Here is a 19,842-nt window from a genome sequence, read left to right as displayed (position 1 = left end):
TCTAAAATTTCATTTGGGAAAGCAAAGGGGGCGAGACTTTTGAGAGCGGGGGTCCTTCCCCCCCTTCAACCGCCCAAGCCCCCTTGCGCAAGTCACTGGTATCCACTATGAAAAGAAATGGCTGTAAATTCTTTTTAACTACGCGCTTAATCAACGTAATATTACCAGTAGTAATATTAGGGCCTAGTGATGGTTTCGGTCTTGCGGACCTCTTTTAATATCAGTCTCGCAAACCTTCAGTCTCGCAGACCTTCGGTCTCGCGGACCTTCGGTCTTGTGGCCTGTAACTGTTATTTGGTAGCATGTAGATGTCCTGTTCCAATAATTCTATCACACTTTTGGGAAGGCGTTTCCCAGGAACCAAATAGACAAATGTATTGAACTAAAGTAAATCATACTTCATTGGGTTTTTTTAATATTCCTATTCAAAATACTTATTGTCTAGTAATTATATATTTCTGTACATTGTGTTCTGTTCTTGACCACTATGCTAGCAACAAGGTAACAATTGCTATTGTTTGTGTATATAAGAAATAGCCCAGACTTGCAACTGTTTATACAGTAGTTCATCCCTACACTACAGGTACCTGTACTGTACATACAATACCTGTGTACAAATGTAGCACATGTACATTCAACCAGGGAGTTGTTATGGAACAACAACTCCCTGATTCAACAGTGGAGTATACATGCAGTAAGATGCCATTGATATCTCTCAGGTATGCATTGCACAGCTTGATAATACCAGTGAGTTGTTCCATTAACAACTCCCTGATAAGAGCCCCCATCAAGGTCATAGGTGTAACAAAAAGGACAGTGTGCCTACTGTTATGTCTGTTTCTTGTTTATTGGTCAATGAACTGGAAGCTGCTAACATTTTGGAGGCTTCTGGCTTGTTTCACAGTCACACACAGTACACATGGAAATAAAATAGCAGAGGAAAGGTTGCTCCTTTGCCGAAAAAGTTTTGAATGGTCTTGCAATACTGTTTACCTCAAAAGTGTTGAACAGGCACAAAATTAGAATTTGTTTTATCTCGCGGTTTTCATTATATACCAACTTTGATTTTGGATAAGTTTTGTTTGAAACAGTTAGGTTCATTGGTCAAATTTGTTTCACACTAGTCTAGGATATATATACTTTGTCAGTGTCCTGTCTTGCAGACTCCAGTCATTCAATTTATATAATTATAAATAAATACAATGCTTGATATAGCGCTATTCAAATATGATCATAGAGCTTAGACTCAATTGCAACTTTGTTTGTATTGTAAGTTGACTTGGATAAAGTGTGAAAGTCAAGTAAATACAACCACCCCCCCCCCTTCTTGTATCCAAGGACTGGTGCAGTATTCGATGTGGTATGTACATTCCCTAGGTGTGTCAGGCATAATTCATATAAATTGGAGGGAAAATATGAGCGTTCCCTATCAATTACTCTATTGGTCACTATATGTTGAATTTAATGTACATACTTTATGAAAACTCTCAATTGGTTAAAGCAAATTGCACAAGAGTCAATTTCAGGCATGTTACAAAATCAATGCTAAAAGAAATTGTGTCAAATTGAAATATAGTCAGTTGGGGTAAAAAAAAACAAGGGGGTAGTTGGGGTAAAAAAAAACAACCCCTTTTTATAGAAGGGGAATATTTAGCCAAAGTTCCAATTTATTTTGGGTGATAGTCCTATATGTCTAGTTTATTATTATATAATTTCTGGAACTCTATGTCACTTCGCTGCCAATCACCGCTTCGTCGAATCAAGCGAATGCTAAACTAGCAAAATTTGAAGTTTGTACCACATATCCGAAACTTTCTCCTGCATACCCAGCTTATATGATGTGGAGATTATTCCAGCAGTTACAGCATAGCAGTTAGTGATATTACACTCCCCCATGGTAGAATTACTCCAACTTCATTCACGCTTCATGGGGGGGCCTTGTTTTTTTTTACCCCCAAAAAATGATGCAAATGGGGTAAAAAAAAAAAAGTACTTTCCGGCTCCAATGTACTCCCTATTTTGCCTGAATGGATACATTTTTCCATAATGTTGATTTTAGAGGTTAGGCAAATAGTTTTCATGTCTGTCAAGTGTCAAAAATGTTAAATTATTGGGCAGAAGTAACTGAAATTGGCTCAACTCCAATGTTTCTACTATATTATACCACATTTGTGTAGCATCATATACACACTGTACAGTATGAATATGGCTGAGCATGACATATGACACGAGCCATCCATAATTACGAATTAAGACAATTTCACAATTTTTTTCCTTTTTCATGTAAAGGTAGTAGCTCATACTTAGATGTAATTATATGCAAACATGATTTTAAGATACATTCATGAAGAAAATAGCTGTTTTCTAGCATTGTTTTTTTTTACCCCGGCATTGTTTTTTTTTACCCCCCGAATTAAGCAAATTTTGGGGGTAAAAAAAAAACAACATTTTTCGCATAAAACGACACTTTCCATTTACATAAAAGTTATTTTTGTTAGATTCTCTTTAAGAGAATTCCACTCCACACACTTGAACATTGGAACCAAAACAATACATCTTACTCATCAATTTTTAGAGCAAACTGTTTTGCACTTAAAGTTAGCATGCCTACACTAAACTAACTAACACTGAGAAGGACCTGCTTGTATCTGTCACATACTGAACAAATTTTATCCTTTTTCAAAAAGTATACACAATCTACAGTTTAGAGTGCGGGCTCACAGTAAGGACACATGCTACTGAATTTGGTTTACACATAACAAGGAGAAAAGCTTTCAGCAGTGCAGGCTTCTTGTCAGTCAGACTACAGTTTACAATGCCAGCAGCTAGATTGTATGAAACTTGTAGCTATGGCATGGTGCTCATACAGCAGATCTTTCTAATAGGGTTTAATTTTTAAGAATTTGTTGCATTTAACCACATCATAATACATTTGTTATGTCACAAAGGTGGACATTTTAATAATAAACAAAACATCGCCTATCCATGTTCTTTGAAAAGATGAAAAGTGTAATGAACGATTTTGCTTTGGCAAAGCAGAAAGCTTTATCATACCAAATCTGCAAAAAAGTTTGGCAATTGATGGTGTGAAAGATTCGTGGAGGGTTTTAAATCGTAACTACTATAATGGGCCACAAACTATACGAAATATCCTGTTAATGGAAGAAGGGTAGTTTTGAAGTCTCTGACCTTAATTATTGCTTTAATGTTACTTTATTTACAACAAAAATCCATTCTACTATCTGAAGGTAAACTTTGCCAGAATTTTCTCTAATAATCTGAAAGTTAAACCCATTCCAAAATTTGAAGAGTAATCAAATGGATAGTTAATGGAAATCTAAGTTACAATGTTTCTAAGTAGGTTATGTTGTAACTGATCAGAAAATTAGGGGAAAAAAAAACATGTAAACAGGAACAGGAGCTGATCAGGCAGGTGTGGTGGGAGAACCATCCCACTTGTTGGGTTGGAAGGGCATCCCACAGAATAGCTAGAACAGCACACTCGGTACATACAGTAGGCTGCTGTTGGTGAGTAACTGATCTCTTTATATTTTCACGAAAGTCAATGGTTATTTCATGCAGCAGAGGTCCGATTGCATAAAAATTTGCAACATCACCAGTTCGCTCTTTCTATTGGTTAAATTTTCGGGCAAATCTTCAATCCCACCTCTCCTCAAATCAAAGTGGGCTTCTATACGTGCACATGCCCACCATGCAGCACACTGGTGAATGTGGTTTACATTACTGAAAATCCTTATTAGTTTTTGTAATAAATCATTTGTAATCATTGCCCAGCTCAGATGAACGATAATAGCTTTACTTAATACATACATGATATGTAATTAATAACCATTAAGTCAAGGACAACGCCCCTCCTCCTCCCCCTCTCCCCTCCCCATTCACACACTATGCACTGCTATCTGACTTTAAATATGGTTCAATCAAGAACGAAAAAGCTTTGAGTTCAAGATTGGAAAACTGTCTGTCAGTTCAATCGACATGAAAACTACCTTTCGCTGTATGGTCCAGTCTTTGCATGTGTTGCATACTCTTTGTTACTTAATTCCCATAACAAAGACCTTCCGTAGCCTGCATTTCAGGGATATTTTTTTTTAATTTACACCATCAGTATTTCACTGTTAAATATTCCAACCTCTAACACCACTTAGTTATTTATTGCCACACAAGCTTGTGATCAAGTCTCCCTTCATTTCATGTAAGAATTATCTGAGAGTTATTAGTTTCCATTGCTTCCCCTCAGTGAACCCTATGATCCCATTATGTATCATCACAAGGACATTGCATCATTTTTGTCATCACTTCTGAAATCTATACCAAATTGTACTGACCTGTTTATCTTAAATCTTATTTAAATTTTAGCCTAGCCATTGACAAAACAGCTTAATTTCTTGTGAGGTAAAGTGTCTCGCCATCCCCATACATAGACCACTATAAAAATATTAATTTCAGGGTTAATAACTGTATTGGTCAAACTGCCACACAGCTTGCATTGGGCTGATCATTATGACACATTCGTTGCACTTTGAGATGAGGAGGACTTGTAGCAATATAGTCCTAACCATTGCAGTAGGTGGGGTCTTAGTTTGTAATAGGGTCATAGTTTTGCAGTTGATAGGGTCTTAGCTTTGCAGGGGTTACATCTCTATGTTCTGACATCTCTATGTTGCAACATCTCTATGTTCCGACAATTTTTTTTGACCAAAAGTCTTGACCAACATGTTTTCGGACCAAGTTTTTTCGGACCAAAATGTTTTTGGACCAAAATATTTTTGTGATCCAACATTTTTTTTACTCTAAAATTTTTCATGACCAAATTTTTTTCGGACAAGCACTTTTTGGGTCATCACAAACTTTGGGCCCCTTTTTTTTCGTGAAAAAACAATTGGTGGGTCCTAACAAGTCACGTCAGAAAAAATGTTGGTCCAAAAAACATTGAGTCCCCCCAAAAAATTGAGTCCCAAAAAATTAAGTCCCCCCAAAAAATTGAGTCCGAAAAATTGGGTACGCAGAAATGTTGGTAAAAAAAAAATTAGTCCAAAAAAATTATCGGAATGTATTCCTCGGAACATAGAGACTTCGGAACATAGAGACGTCGGAAAATAGGGATGTCACCTTTTTTGCAGGTCTTAGGTCTTTGTTTGTAGACACCCCAATTTTCAATGTTAACCATTACAGTGTCCCTCTTTTTGCTTGTTGCAAGCACATGCTGGCCACTATAGCTACTATGGCCACTATAGTGTCCCAGTAAATAGTCTCACCAGACAAACAGTAAGATCTGCATAACACACATGCTGGCCACTATAGCTACTATGGCCACTATAGTGTCCCAGTAAATAGTCTTATCAGACAAAAGGTAAGATCTGCTTTTGATAGGAGTATATCACTTAATACTGACTTGGCTTAAATTCCTTACTTTTAAGTACCTGCACATGACTTAATATCAAACAATATGCTCCATATCTGGATTATTTCTTTACTGAAATGTGAAGACGCAATGACAATTGGGGTTCAAACCAATAGCCTTCTCTCCCAATGATAATTTTTATTTCTATTTTGATAAAAACTGTTCTGAACTGCTAATTCATTCATCATAAAACTTGATTGCTGTTTCAGGAGCATTAATTTAGGTAATAACTATATCTACTATACCAAACTTGTTGTGTAAATACATTGCTTTTGTTTCTTTTGATCCTCCATCTAGGTGCAGGACACAATGAACTGAACAGCAATAAAGACCTTCCAACTGAATACATTGAGCTGGTCATCTGTTGCTTGGAGCTCAATAATGGAAGCAGCTCCCTGGTGGAAGCCATTCCCAAAAAGATGGAAATTTATTTTGCTCCATGGAAGCTGTTTGACTGGTTAAAAGAAGCATGAGGCATTGTAGGCATGTGTAGCTGAAAATCATCCATATGACTTAGCCACCAAATATGGGCAAAAATAACTACTTGGAACAGTTACAATGTCATTTATTTGAGCTGGATGAGAGTGGCTATGGACGGCCATTACCACAAAAACAGGAACAAAAAGTAAATTCATTACATTACATTACACATTACAGAAATTTTCTCCATAGAAAAGAAAATTTCTTCATAAAAAGAATTACTTGGATATCAAAAATAAATTTACTCCATCAAATATAAATTTACTAAATCACATCAAAACTTACTTTACTCTTCAAAATTACTCTCCAAAATTACTCTTCGAAATTTTCTTCATCAAGGATAAATTTACTCTTGGAAACTAAGTTCACCTCACACATATTAGATCTACCCCGTCCAATATAAACTCATAGCTCATCCCGTCCTAACCAAAAAAAATCCCCCAATTCATTAATTGGGAATCAGGACAATGTATCTGTTGGAAAAGATATTTGACCCATTATTGTACAAACTGATGCAGATGATATTGGAAGAGACTCTTCATGTTGGAAGAGTGGAGATGGAGATGGTGGCATATCGATAACCTATTGTAGGTCTCTCAGGACTGAATAAATTAATGAATTAAAGGTGAAGGGATTGGGGAAAACTGCTTACTATTTCTCAATATATATACTAATAAACTGAGGTATTAGTAAACTATGGAAGATGGTGCAAATGAAGTTGTTTTGTGCCAAAATTTAAAATTGATATTTTTTATATAGACATATGTCTCTCATTGTGGTGCAAATATTTCAATTGGACCATAACCTTTATCCCCTGTCATTTTTGCATATATATATGTCATTCATATTAATGAGTGATTAATGTCCGATGATAACATATTGAAAGATCGTCATATGACATAGTTATATTTTTGCCTAATGTATATGGTCCTTTTCCTACAGCATGTATTATGTGGTGCAAAGGAACTTTTGAACAAATTATATGTCAGTAGGATTATGCATATTATTAAACTAGTGGGCAGAGCTTAGTCAACATCATACATTTGAATGAATGCAAAGCTGAAAGTTTGATTGCTATAACTGTGTTAGTAAGACTAGTAAATATTGGGTATTGAGGTGAGCAGGGAGGGGCTTTGGGGACAGGCAGGGGATTAAATTGAGTGCAGGTTTTCACTATATATTTTGCTGTAGATGACAACACCATTGGTGTAGTCTTGCCCATTCTTTGTTGTTGTTCATATCAGTTTATATTTTGAGATGTAGTACTTTATTTTATTAAATGTTTTAATGTTCAATATCAGTTTATATTTGAGATGTAGTGCTTTTTTTATTAAATGTTTTAATGTTCATATCAGTTTATATTTTGAGATGTAGTGCTTTTTTCCATTAAATGTTTTGATGTTCATATCAGTTTAGATTTTGATATTTTGAAATGGTAGTCCTTTTTTATTCAATGTTAATTAAAACAAGACCAATGTCCTGTGTTCATGTGTAACACTGTACTTCTTTCATTCTATTTAACCTTTGTAAACTATTTGGAAGAGATAAACCAACTTAAAGCAACCTGATGATATTTGTTGTGTATGATCTTTTTCTTGGTTTTTCTTTTGCTTTGCTCAAGAAGAATTTGAAGGCACAAACATGGTTTATGTGTCGTAAACCTTCGATACAACTCCTTTTATATTAACATCTTTGCTAAGCAATTCGCTTCGAATATATATTATCGTGAGTATACGAGAGCATTGTGTGGACAGTCCACAAATCTTATACACGTGATCTTGAATTATTAAATAAGCCTAACCAAAACTATTTGAAGGTGTCAGAAATTTATCATGCGAGGGAGGAAGTCAAAATGGCGCTGCTTTCGACACGAAAAAAAAAATTCCATGTAAAATGTCTTTTATAAAGGTTCTGTAAATTTCACATTGTTCTCTGCTTCCTGCTCTACGCTGTCAGAGAGTTACAACATAACTTATTCCTATATTTAAAAAGGTAGCAAACATAACACGTGACAATGTCGAAGAGGATAATTATTCAACCACCATGACAGCAGTATCGCTAACGAGTAACGACCAACACAAACGACATTGCACAGCCGCATATAAGTATATACAGTACTGCAAATGTTCAATCTTGAAATTTATGATGTACAATTTTTTATATTTTTTGACAGTCTTTGATCAATAATAAGCTTGCAAAATGACAGAAATGGAATGCATGCAATGTTTTCCTAAATGTTGATGATAAATACAGTGATCATTGTTTGTATATTTTTTCGTTACACCTTTTTTAGTATTTATTGGTTCAAAATGTGCCTGAAAGTTTGCAACCAACCAAATATGCATGTGCATTAACGTGTTCGTGGCAGGTCTGCTGCATTGGCCCCTTAAAGCACGCTATCGTTAGGGAAGTTTCGTAAAGATTTCAAAAAAGTACTAATTCCTGGAGGTCTGGACTCTCCAAATTGTTTTCAGACATTCTAAGTAAAGCATACCTTTAACCTTCTTTTTTTTTTCTTGCCCCATCTAAACATAAAGGCCTATATAAATAAACAAACAATTAACAATACTTCGAATTTCGAGTAGATATAAAAGATGTCTTGAAATTCAAATGATGTTGTCAACATGAAAATCGATGTTTACTTGGTGTTTTTTCTAAAATCTTATGTTTGTAACTTCATATAGTTATATAACAGGCACACTCAATCTTCATTGTTCGCATCGAAAATAAAGAATGAAGTAACACTTTCTGGGGGAGGGGATTGATACCTTTTCAGTATATTTACTGCTTAAATTTGGGCAAAACCTTTTCCAACCACCTACAACCCCCCCCCCCCCCCCCGCTTCAAATGTTCTCTCTTACGATTCCCATTGTCCATTTCCTTTTTCAAAGATTAGTCAGAGATAGATTTAAACAGTCCGTTTTTTGCACTGCCGATTTCTTTGAATAAGCCGTCAAGTGATATTCGAAGAAAGTATACTAATGGCCCAGGCTATATCATGCACGTATAGCGATGAATCGCACGTTAAAAGTCGACAAATACCCATCGCAATATAATGTAGGATACAGAAAAGTATACTGCTTACTATAAATACCATTTCCAGATAACCAAACACGTAATTGAAAATATTACACATTTATCAACTACTATAATTCACAACAAGAAGAATCTGGGAGGGACGCCCACCCATAACATCTCGATATTCTACAGGAAGACTTAAACCGGTCAAATATGGGACTGTTAATATCCTTTATTAACCGAACTGGTAGATCTGTTTAATTCATATATCATTGAGCATAAATAGATTCAAATTAAAAATAGATAACCCCCCCCCCCCCAAATCTTGGTCAAACTGACGATACTTGGAAAATTTGAGTGCGACAGTCTGAATTTCCGACTGTCGCACTCTCATTTTTCCGACTGTCGCACTCTCATTTTCACATATTCTTGTAATTTGTGAGTGAACTAAAATTTTCGGTCAAAATTGACCTTCAATCAGTGATTTTTACCACGTTTTCCTTGTCACATTGAGAAATTCTATCACGCGATCTTAAACTCCACCATACAAAACTTCGTATGATTTTGAATACTCCCAGTTCGCTAGCTTCAAGTAAGTTCAAGATATACATTGTCTCTATGTATACAAAAAACGCTGAATGCTAATCTACGGAAGCTTAAAAGTGCCATCTACATAACAAAAACTTTGGCCCATAATTTGACATTTTTCAGTAACAAGATAAAATGTTATCAAAAATCAGAAAATGTTGGATTGCTCAGTTGCTTTAACTGATCAATTGAACAATTTTCTGAAAAATGTTTAATTGATAACTTATCATTATCTTGTCAGTTTGACATTTTTCTGCAAAATTTCCGAACGTTCACTTCATTCCATCTGAGCAATTGAAACATTTTCTGCAAAATGTTCAATGTGTTTAATTGCTAACTTATCGTAACTCGTCAACTCAACATTTTTCTGCAAAATTTTTAATTGTTCACTTCATTCCGAATGATCAGTTGGAATGAAGTGAACAATTAAAACATTTCATATGAGTAATAAATATCCCCCACCCACCCCCCCCCAAAGAAAAAATATTAAGCGTGCCAATAAAAGCTCTGTATTTTTGGTAACTCACTTTGTCGTCGAATATAATTTGTTGAAAATAAAAAGGTTTTCCCCTTTCTTACATTAACATAGCTTTTGTAGTCAGTAGTCTATAAAGCCTTCAAACAGATAACTTTACTTAGTTGCTTACCTGCTTTGCTTAACCAGAGTGTTTATAGAAGTTTGTGAAGTGATGGCCAGTGGTATTCAATATGTGAATGTTGGCGAGTAGAGGAGGGGGGGGGGGTGGGAGAACAAACAACAGCCGGAATTTTATGGCTCCAAAACCTATCCAGTTGGAATTTCAGCCACTACCCCCCCCCCCCCCCCCCCCCAATGATCAGGCCTTAGCTACGTCCCTGATTTCATGGAATCATCACTCCGTCAAACATGGGTCTGTTTATATCGTTTATTTTCCGAAGTTGTAGATCTGTCTATATCATGTGTCATTGAGCGTAGAAAAACTCAAATTCAATATAGATATATAAATGTTTCACTTAATCATCACTCCGTTAACAAGGGTCAGCGTCTGTTTATATCCTTTATTTTCCGAAGTTGTAGATCTGTGTATTGAATGCATTGAAAGTAATCACATCGTATTAACGTCTTTTTTGTTGTTGTAACACAGTAAATTCAATTGGAATATATAATCGTAAGTGTATGAGCGGATTCTGTGGACCGTCCACATAATCTTATACACATTTCATTGTATTATTTATTGATGATAAACCAAAATTAGGGTTGAAAATTGATCAACTCTATTAATTCAAAATAACTGTGTTCTAAGGAAGGACCCCGCACCAAATATATGCAGATTCAGGAAGGAATCAACCCGTCAAATATAGGTCTGTTTTATATCCTTTAATTACTGATTACTTATTCGTAGATCTGTTGAAATCATGTATCATTGAGCATATAAAGATTAATTTTAAAAACAGATAACTTTATCAAATATATATTTTTTGGCATGTCATACGGTTTACCTTTAGGTTAATATATTCTTAACAAAACTTTATTTAGGAACATTGGGAAGAAAAAATGTAAGCAAGCATCAACAATCCTCGTTACATGGGTTAGGATTATTATAGGAAACCCGAAAGAATAACCCTAATTTTTAACCCTTAATATTAGTATGATAATACTGTTGACCGTTCACATAATAATTGTCTTAAAAGCAGCTTGTTAAGAAAGATCACAACCTAAATATTTTCTTTTGGTCTATAGAATGTATTTGGATAGTAGTATTAACGTTTTTTATTTAGTAACACACGTAATCTCAATTGGAATATATAATCGTAAGTATATGAGCGTATTATGTGGACCGTCTACATAGTCTGAGACACATGATATTGCATAACATATTGATTCTTAAGCAAAGCTCCTCTTGAATATATTCAGAAATGATCAGCTAATCTAATTAACACTCACAGCCTTCTGAACAAGGGCCAAACCCTCAAATCTCGAAATATTTCAGTTAATCATCACTCCGTCAAACAAGGGTCTGTTTGTATCCTTTATTTTCCGAAGTTGTAGGTCTGTCTATATCATGTGTCATTGAGCATAGAAAAATTGAAATTAAAAATAGATAGCCATATCATATTAAATGAAAGTCGGCTTACCTACATTGTATTGAAACTTGATCTCAACTTTAATTGGGAACATTGGAAATGAACCACTCCTGTCAACTGACCTCAGTGACCACCGGTGCACGGGTTATGGTTGGCATTGGTGCCCCCCCCCCCCCGCACCCTTACCCCCCGACTTAAAAAGCCTGTGAAAATAAAACTTACTATTACCCTTATCCTGTAAGATAATACTCATAACCATTCAAATATTAATTGTTTAAAACGAAGCTGTTAAGAAAATAGTGTGTATTAGGATAGTAGTGTAACGTGAATGGTTTTTATACTCATCCGTAGTAAGCTGTGCATTGAGCTACATAGCCAGCCATGTCATGAATATTTATAGTCAAGTGGTATGTAATTTAGGAGGGTTAAATGCTTATTGATGTGTTTTATAGTCTAATTAAGAGAGTTATGGGTTAAATAAATCGGTATTATCAGTGAGTTAAATGTCTACAACATATCTGCATATGTTTAGGGGGATAATGTTCTTGTTGTTAATGAAATAGTTAAAGAGATTTTACGTCACATGTTGTATTGTTTGATTGCTCATTATATATATACCAGAGTGTCACCACTTACTAGATTTTGAAAATTAATCTACATTGTAAACTCGCATTCACATAATTTAAATGATCACACAGTCACAGTCCCGATGCAAGGGGACTGGGGCTGAGAGCGGATCAGTCGTTTGGTAGTTTGGTTTTCGTGCCCAGGTTCTTTCCTGGGTGACTTTTTCTTAAAAAGTATCACATAATTTAAATTCTTGTACGCAGAGATTTTTTTTATTTTCTTGTAATTGTAATATGGCCTGGTCTCTATTTACTACGATTAACTGATACACAAGCTAACCACGACATTTCCATAAAGGAACTTTTGACAGTATTCTCTGCTGTGCTAATGGGCCCCCGGAATGCAACAGTAGTATTGACGTTTTTGTTTAATAACCCACGTCATCTCAATTGAAATATATAATCGTAATTGTATAATCGGTTTATGTGGATCGTCCACATTATATTATACGTATGATGTTGTATTGTTTATTGATTATAAACCAAAACCGTATAATTGAAAATATTAAAAATTAATCAATTACATTAATTCACAATAACGGTCTTCTGAATAAGGGCTACACACCCTCATATCTTGATGTGTTTCAGGTAGGAATCAACCCGTCAAATATGGGTCTGTTTCATATCCTGTATTTACAGAACTCGTAGATCTGTTTAAATCATGTGTATTGAATGTATTTAATATATTCGTATAGAAGTATAAACGTCTTTTTTCTGTAACACACGTAATCTCAATTGGAATATATAATCGTAAGTGTACGAGCTGATTATGTGGACCGTCCACATAATCTTATACACATTTCATTATATTTTTTTATTGATTATAAACCAAAATTAGCAATAAAAATTTATCAGCTATATTAATTCAAAATAACTGTGTTCTAAGGAAGGACCCCGCACCAAATATCGACAGATTCAGTAAGGAATCAACCCGTCAAATATGGGTCTGTTTTATATCCTGTATTTACCGAACTCGTAGATCTGTTTCAATCATGTGTATTGAACGTATTTGATATATTCATATAGAAGTATTTACATTTTTTTTTCTGTAACACACGTAATCTCAATTGGAATATATAATCGTAAGTGTACGAGCGGATTATGTGGACCGTCCACACAATCTTATACACATTTCATTGTATTGTTTATTGATTATAAACCAAAATTAGGGTTGAAAATTGATCAACTCTATTAATTCAAAATAACTATGTTCTTAGGAAAGACCCCGCACCAAATATCGACAGATTCAGGAAGGAATCAACCCGTCAAATATGGGTCTGTTTTATTTCCTTTAATTACTGAACTCATAGATCTGTTGAAATCACGTATCATTGAGCATGTAAAGATTTATATTAAAAACAGATAACTTTATCAAATAAACATATATTTTTGCATGTCATACGGTTTACCTTTAGGCTAATATAGTCTTAACAGAACTTTATTTGGGAACATTGGGAAGAAAAAAGTGTAAGCAAGCATCAACAATCCTCGTTACATGGGTTAGGATTATTATAGGAAACCCGAAAGAATAACCCTAATCTTTAACCCTTAATATTAGTATGATAATACTGTTGACCGTTCACATAATAATTGTCTTAAAAGCAGCTTGTTAAGAAAGATCACAACCTAAATATTTTCTTTTGGTCTATAGAATGTATTTGGATAGTAGTATTAACGTTTTTTTTTTTAGTAACACACGTAATCTCAATTGGAATATATAATCGTAAGTATATGAGCGTATTATGTGGACCGTCCACATAATCTGAGACACATGATATTGTATAACATATTGATTCTTAAGCAAAGCTCCTCTTGAATATATTCAGAAATGATCAGCTAATCTAATTAACACTCACAGCCTTCTGAACAAGGGCCAAACCCTCAAATCTCGAAATATTTCAGTTAATCATCACTCCGTCAAACAAGGGTCTGTTTGTATCCTTTATTTTCCGAAGTTGTAGGTCTGTCTATATCATGTGTCATTGAGCATAGAAAAATAGAAATTAAAAATAGATAGCCATATCATATTAAATGAAAGTCGGCTTACCTACATTGTAATGAAACTTGATCTCAACTTTAATTGGGAACATTGGAAATGAACCACTCCTGTCAACTGACCTCAGTGACCACCGGTGCACGGGTTATGGTTGGCATTGGTGCCCTCCCCCCCGCACCCTTACCCCCCGACTTAAAAAGCCTGTGAAAATAAAACTTACTATTACCCTTATCCTGTAAGATAATACTCATAACCATTCAAATATTAATTGTTTAAAACGAAGCTGTTAAGAAAATAGTGTGTATTAGGATAGTAGTGTAACGTGAATGGTTTTTATACTCATCCGTAGTAAGCTGTGCATTGAGCTACATAGCCAGCAATGTCATGAATATTTATAGTCAAGTGGTATGTAATTTAGGAGGGTTAAATGCTTATTGATGTGTTTTATAGTCTAATTAAGAGAGTTATGGGTTAAATAAATCGGTATTATCAGTGAGTTAAATGTCTACAACATATCTGCATATGTTTAGGGGGATAATGTTCTTGTTGTTAATGAAATAGTTAAAGAGATTTTACGTAACATGTTGTATTGTTTGATTGCTCATTATATATATACCAGAGTGTCACCACTTACTAGATTTTGAAAATTAATCTACATTGTAAACTCGCATTCACATAATTTAAATTCTTGTACGCAGAGATTTTTTTATTTTCTTGTAATTGTAATATGGCCTGGTCTCTATTTACTACGATTAACTGATACACAAGCTAACCACGACATTTCCATAAAGGAACTTTTGACAGTATTCTCTGCTGTGCTAATGGGCCCCCGGAATGCAACAGTAGTATTGACGTTTTTGTTTAATAACCCACGTCATCTCAATTGAAATATATAATCGTAATTGTATAATCGGTTTATGTGGATCGTCCACATTATATTATACGTATGATGTTGTATTGTTTATTGATTCTAAACCAAAACCGTATAATTGAAAATATTAAAAAATTAATCAAGTGCATTAATTCACAATAACGGTCTTCTGAATAAGGGCTACACACCCTCATATCTTGATGTGTGTCAGGTAGGAATCACCCCGTCAAATATGGGTCTGTTTTATATCCTGTATTTACAGAACTCGTAGATCTGTTTAAATCATGTGTATTGAATGTATTTAATATTTTCATATAGAAGTATAAACGTCTTTTTTCTGTAACACACGTAATCTCAATTGGAATATATAATCGTAAGTGTACGAGCGGATTATGTGGACCGTCCACATAATCTTATACACATTTCATTATATTTTTTTATTGATTATAAACAAAAATTAGGGTTTGAAATTTATCAGCTATATTAATTCAAAATAACTGTGTTCTAAAGAAGGACCCCGCACCAAATATCGACAGATTCAGTAAGGAATCAACCCGTCAAATATGGGTCTGTTTTATATCCTGTATTTACCGAACTCGTAGATCTGTTTCAATCATGTGTATTGAATGTATTGAATATATTCATATAGAAGTATTTACATCTTTTTTTCTGTAACACACGTAATCTCAATTGGAATATATAATCGTAAGTGTACGAGCGGATTATGTGGACCGTCCACATAATCTTATACACATTTCATTGTATTGTTTATTGATTATAAACCAAAATTAGGGTTGAAAATTGATCAACTCTATTAATTCAAAATAACTATGTTCTTAGGAAAGACCCCGCACCAAATATCGACAGATTCAGGAAGGAATCAACCCGTCAAATATGGGTTTGTTTTATTTCCTTTAATTACTGAACTCATAGATCTGTTGAAATCACGTATCATTGAGCATATAAAGATTTATATTAAAAACAGATAACTTTATCAAATAAACATATATTTTTGCATGTCATACGGTTTAACTTTAGGCTAACATAGTCTTAACAGAACTTTATTTGGGAACATTGGGAAGAAAAAAGTGTAAGCAAGCATCAACAATCCTCGTTACATGGGTTAGGATTATTATAGGAAACCCGAAAGAATAACCCTAATCTTTAACCCTTAATATTAGTATGATAATACTGTTGACCGTTCACATAATAATTGTCTTAAAAGCAGCTTGTTAAGAAAGATCACAACCTAAATATTTTCTTTTGGTCTATAGAATGTATTTGGATAGTAGTATTAACGTTTTTTTTTTAGTAACACACGTAATCTCAATTGGAATATATAATCGTAAGTATATGAGCGTATTATGTGGACCGTCCACATAATCTGAGACACATGATAACATATTGATTCTTAAGCAAAGCTCCTCTTGAATATATTCAGAAATGATCAGCTAATCTAATTAACACTGACAGCCTTCTGAACAAGGGCCAAACCCTCAAATCTCGAAATATTTCAGTTAATCATCACTCCGTCAAACAAGGGTCTGTTTGTATCCTTTATTTTCCGAAGTTGTAGGTCTGTCTATATCATGTGTCATTGAGCATAGAAAAATAGAAATTAAAAATAGATAGCCATATCATATTAAATGAAAGTCGGCTTACCTATACATTGTAATGAAACTTGATCTCAACTTTAATTGGGAACATTGGAAATGAACCACTCCTGTCAACTGACCTCAGTGACCACCGGTGCACGGGTTATGGTTGGCATTGGTGCCCCCCCCCCCGCACCCTTACCCCCCGACTTAAAAAGAAAAGTGAAAATAAAACTTACTATTTCCCTTATCCTGTAGGATAATACTCATAACCATTCAAATATTAATTGTTTAAAACGAAGCTGTTAAGAAAATAGTGTGTATTAGGATAGTAGTGTAACGTGAATGGTTTTTATACTAATCCGTAGTAAGCTGTGCATTGAGCTACATAGCCAGCCATGTCATGAATATTTATAGTCAAGTGGTATGTAATTTAGGAGGGTTAAATGCTTATTGATGTGTTTTATAGTCTAATTAAGAGAGTTATGGGTTAAATAAATCGGTATTATCAGTGAGTTAAATGTCTACAACATATCTGCATATGTTTAGGGGGATAATGTTCTTGTTGTTAATGAAATAGTTAAAGAGATTTTACGTCACATGTTGTATTGTTTGATTGCTCATTATATATATACCAGAGTGTCATCACTTACAAGATTTTGAAAATTAATCTACATTGTTAACTTGCATTCACATAATTTAAATTCTTGTACGCAGAGATTTTTTATTTTCTTGTAATTGTAATATGGCCTGGTCTCTATTTACTACGATTAACTGATACACAAGCTAACCACGACATTTCCATAAAGGAACTTTTGACAGTATTCTCTGCTGTGCTAATGGGCCCCCGGAATGCAACAGTAGTATTGACGTTTTTGTTTAATAACCCACGTCATCTCAATTGAAATATATAATCGTAATTGTATAATCGGTTTATGTGGATCGTCCACATTATATTATACGTATGATGTTGTATTGTTTATTGATTCTAAACCAAAACCGTATAATTGAAAATATTAAAAAATTAATCAAGTGCATTAATTCACAATAACGGTCTTCTGAATAAGGGCTACACACCCTCATATCTTGATGTGTGTCAGGTAGGAATCACCCCGTCAAATATGGGTCTGTTTTATATCCTGTATTTACAGAACTCGTAGATCTGTTTAAATCATGTGTATTGAATGTATTTAATATTTTCCTATAGAAGTATAAACGTCTTTTTTCTGTAACACACGTAATCTCAATTGGAATATATAATCGTAAGTGTACGAGCGGATTATGTGGACCGTCCACATAATCTTATACACATTTCATTATATTTTTTTATTGATTATAAACAAAAATTAGGGTTTGAAATTTATCAGCTATATTAATTCAAAATAACTGTGTTCTAAAGAAGGACCCCGCACCAAATATCGACAGATTCAGTAAGGAATCAACCCGTCAAATATGGGTCTGTTTTATATCCTGTATTTACCGAACTCGTAGATCTGTTTCAATCATGTGTATTGAATGTATTGAATATATTCATATAGAAGTATTTACATCTTTTTTTCTGTAACACACGTAATCTCAATTGGAATATATAATCGTAAGTGTACGAGCGGATTATGTGGACCGTCCACATAATCTTATACACATTTCATTGTATTGTTTATTGATTATAAACCAAAATTAGGGTTGAAAATTGATCAACTCTATTAATTCAAAATAACTATGTTCTTAGGAAAGACCCCGCACCAAATATCGACAGATTCAGGAAGGAATCAACCCGTCAAATATGGGTTTGTTTTATTTCCTTTAATTACTGAACTCATAGATCTGTTGAAATCACGTATCATTGAGCATATAAAGATTTATATTAAAAACAGATAACTTTATCAAATAAACATATATTTTTGCATGTCATACGGTTTAACTTTAGGCTAACATAGTCTTAACAGAACTTTATTTGGGAACATTGGGAAGAAAAAAGTGTAAGCAAGCATCAACAATCCTCGTTACATGGGTTAGGATTATTATAGGAAACCCGAAAGAATAACCCTAATCTTTAACCCTTAATATTAGTATGATAATACTGTTGACCGTTCACATAATAATTGTCTTAAAAGCAGCTTGTTAAGAAAGATCACAACCTAAATATTTTCTTTTGGTCTATAGAATGTATTTGGATAGTAGTATTAACGTTTTTTTTTTAGTAACACACGTAATCTCAATTGGAATATATAATCGTAAGTATATGAGCGTATTATGTGGACCGTCCACATAATCTGAGACACATGATATTGTATAACATATTGATTCTTAAGCAAAACTCCTCTTGAATATATTCAGAAATGATCAGCTAATCTAATTAACACTGACAGCCTTCTGAACAAGGGCCAAACCCTCAAATCTCGAAATATTTCAGTTAATCATCACTCCGTCAAACAAGGGTCTGTTTGTATCCTTTATTTTCCGAAGTTGTAGGTCTGTCTATATCATGTGTCATTGAGCATAGAAAAATAGAAATTAAAAATAGATAGCCATATCATATTAAATGAAAGTCGGCTTACCTATACATTGTAATGAAACTGGATCTCAACTTTAATTGGGAACATTGGAAATGAACCACTCCTGTCAACTGACCTCAGTGACCACCGGTGCACGGGTTATGGTTGGCATTGGTGCCCCCCCCCCGCACCCTTACCCCCCGACTTAAAAAGAAAAGTGAAAATAAAACTTACTATTTCCCTTATCCTGTAGGATAACACTCATAACCATTCAAATATTAATTGTTTAAAACGAAGCTGTTAAGAAAATAGTGTGTATTAGGATAGTAGTGTAACGTGAATGGTTTTTATACTCATCCGTAGTAAGCTGTGCATTGAGCTACATAGCCAGCAATGTCATGAATATTTATAGTCAAGTGGTATGTAATTTAGGAGGGTTAAATGCTTATTGATGTGTTTTATAGTCTAATTAAGAGAGTTATGGGTTAAATAAATCGGTATTATCAGTGAGTTAAATGTCTACAACATATCTGCATATGTTTAGGGGGATAATGTTCTTGTTGTTAATGAAATAGTTAAAGAGATTTTACGTCACATGTTGTATTGTTTTATTGCTTATTATATATATACCAGAGTGTCATCACTTACAAGATTTTGAAAATTAATCTACATTGTTAACTTGC

General features: G+C 34.1%; 1 protein-coding gene across 49 annotated transcripts in view; it reads left to right on the top strand.

The window, feature by feature from the left end:
• Positions 1–7,473, top strand: part of LOC139982703 (uncharacterized) — a 38,118-nt gene extending 30,645 nt beyond the window's left edge. For all 49 annotated transcript variants that reach the window (XR_011798281.1, XR_011798280.1, XR_011798272.1 and 46 more), the window contains one exon: positions 5,723–7,473. Coding sequence is in view for 15 of the 49 variants with exons in the window: in XM_071995761.1 (XP_071851862.1) it covers positions 5,723–5,898 (176 nt within the window). In the remaining 34 variants the exon portion in view is untranslated. The remainder of the gene's footprint in view (positions 1–5,722) is intronic.
• Positions 7,474–19,842: the final 12,369 nt, after the last annotated feature.

The sequence above is a fragment of the Apostichopus japonicus genome, chromosome 16 (genome assembly GCF_037975245.1).
Source record: "Apostichopus japonicus isolate 1M-3 chromosome 16, ASM3797524v1, whole genome shotgun sequence".
Classification (NCBI taxonomy): domain Eukaryota; kingdom Metazoa; phylum Echinodermata; class Holothuroidea; order Aspidochirotida; family Stichopodidae; genus Apostichopus; species Apostichopus japonicus.
This window is presented reverse-complemented; position numbering and strand designations above follow the sequence as displayed.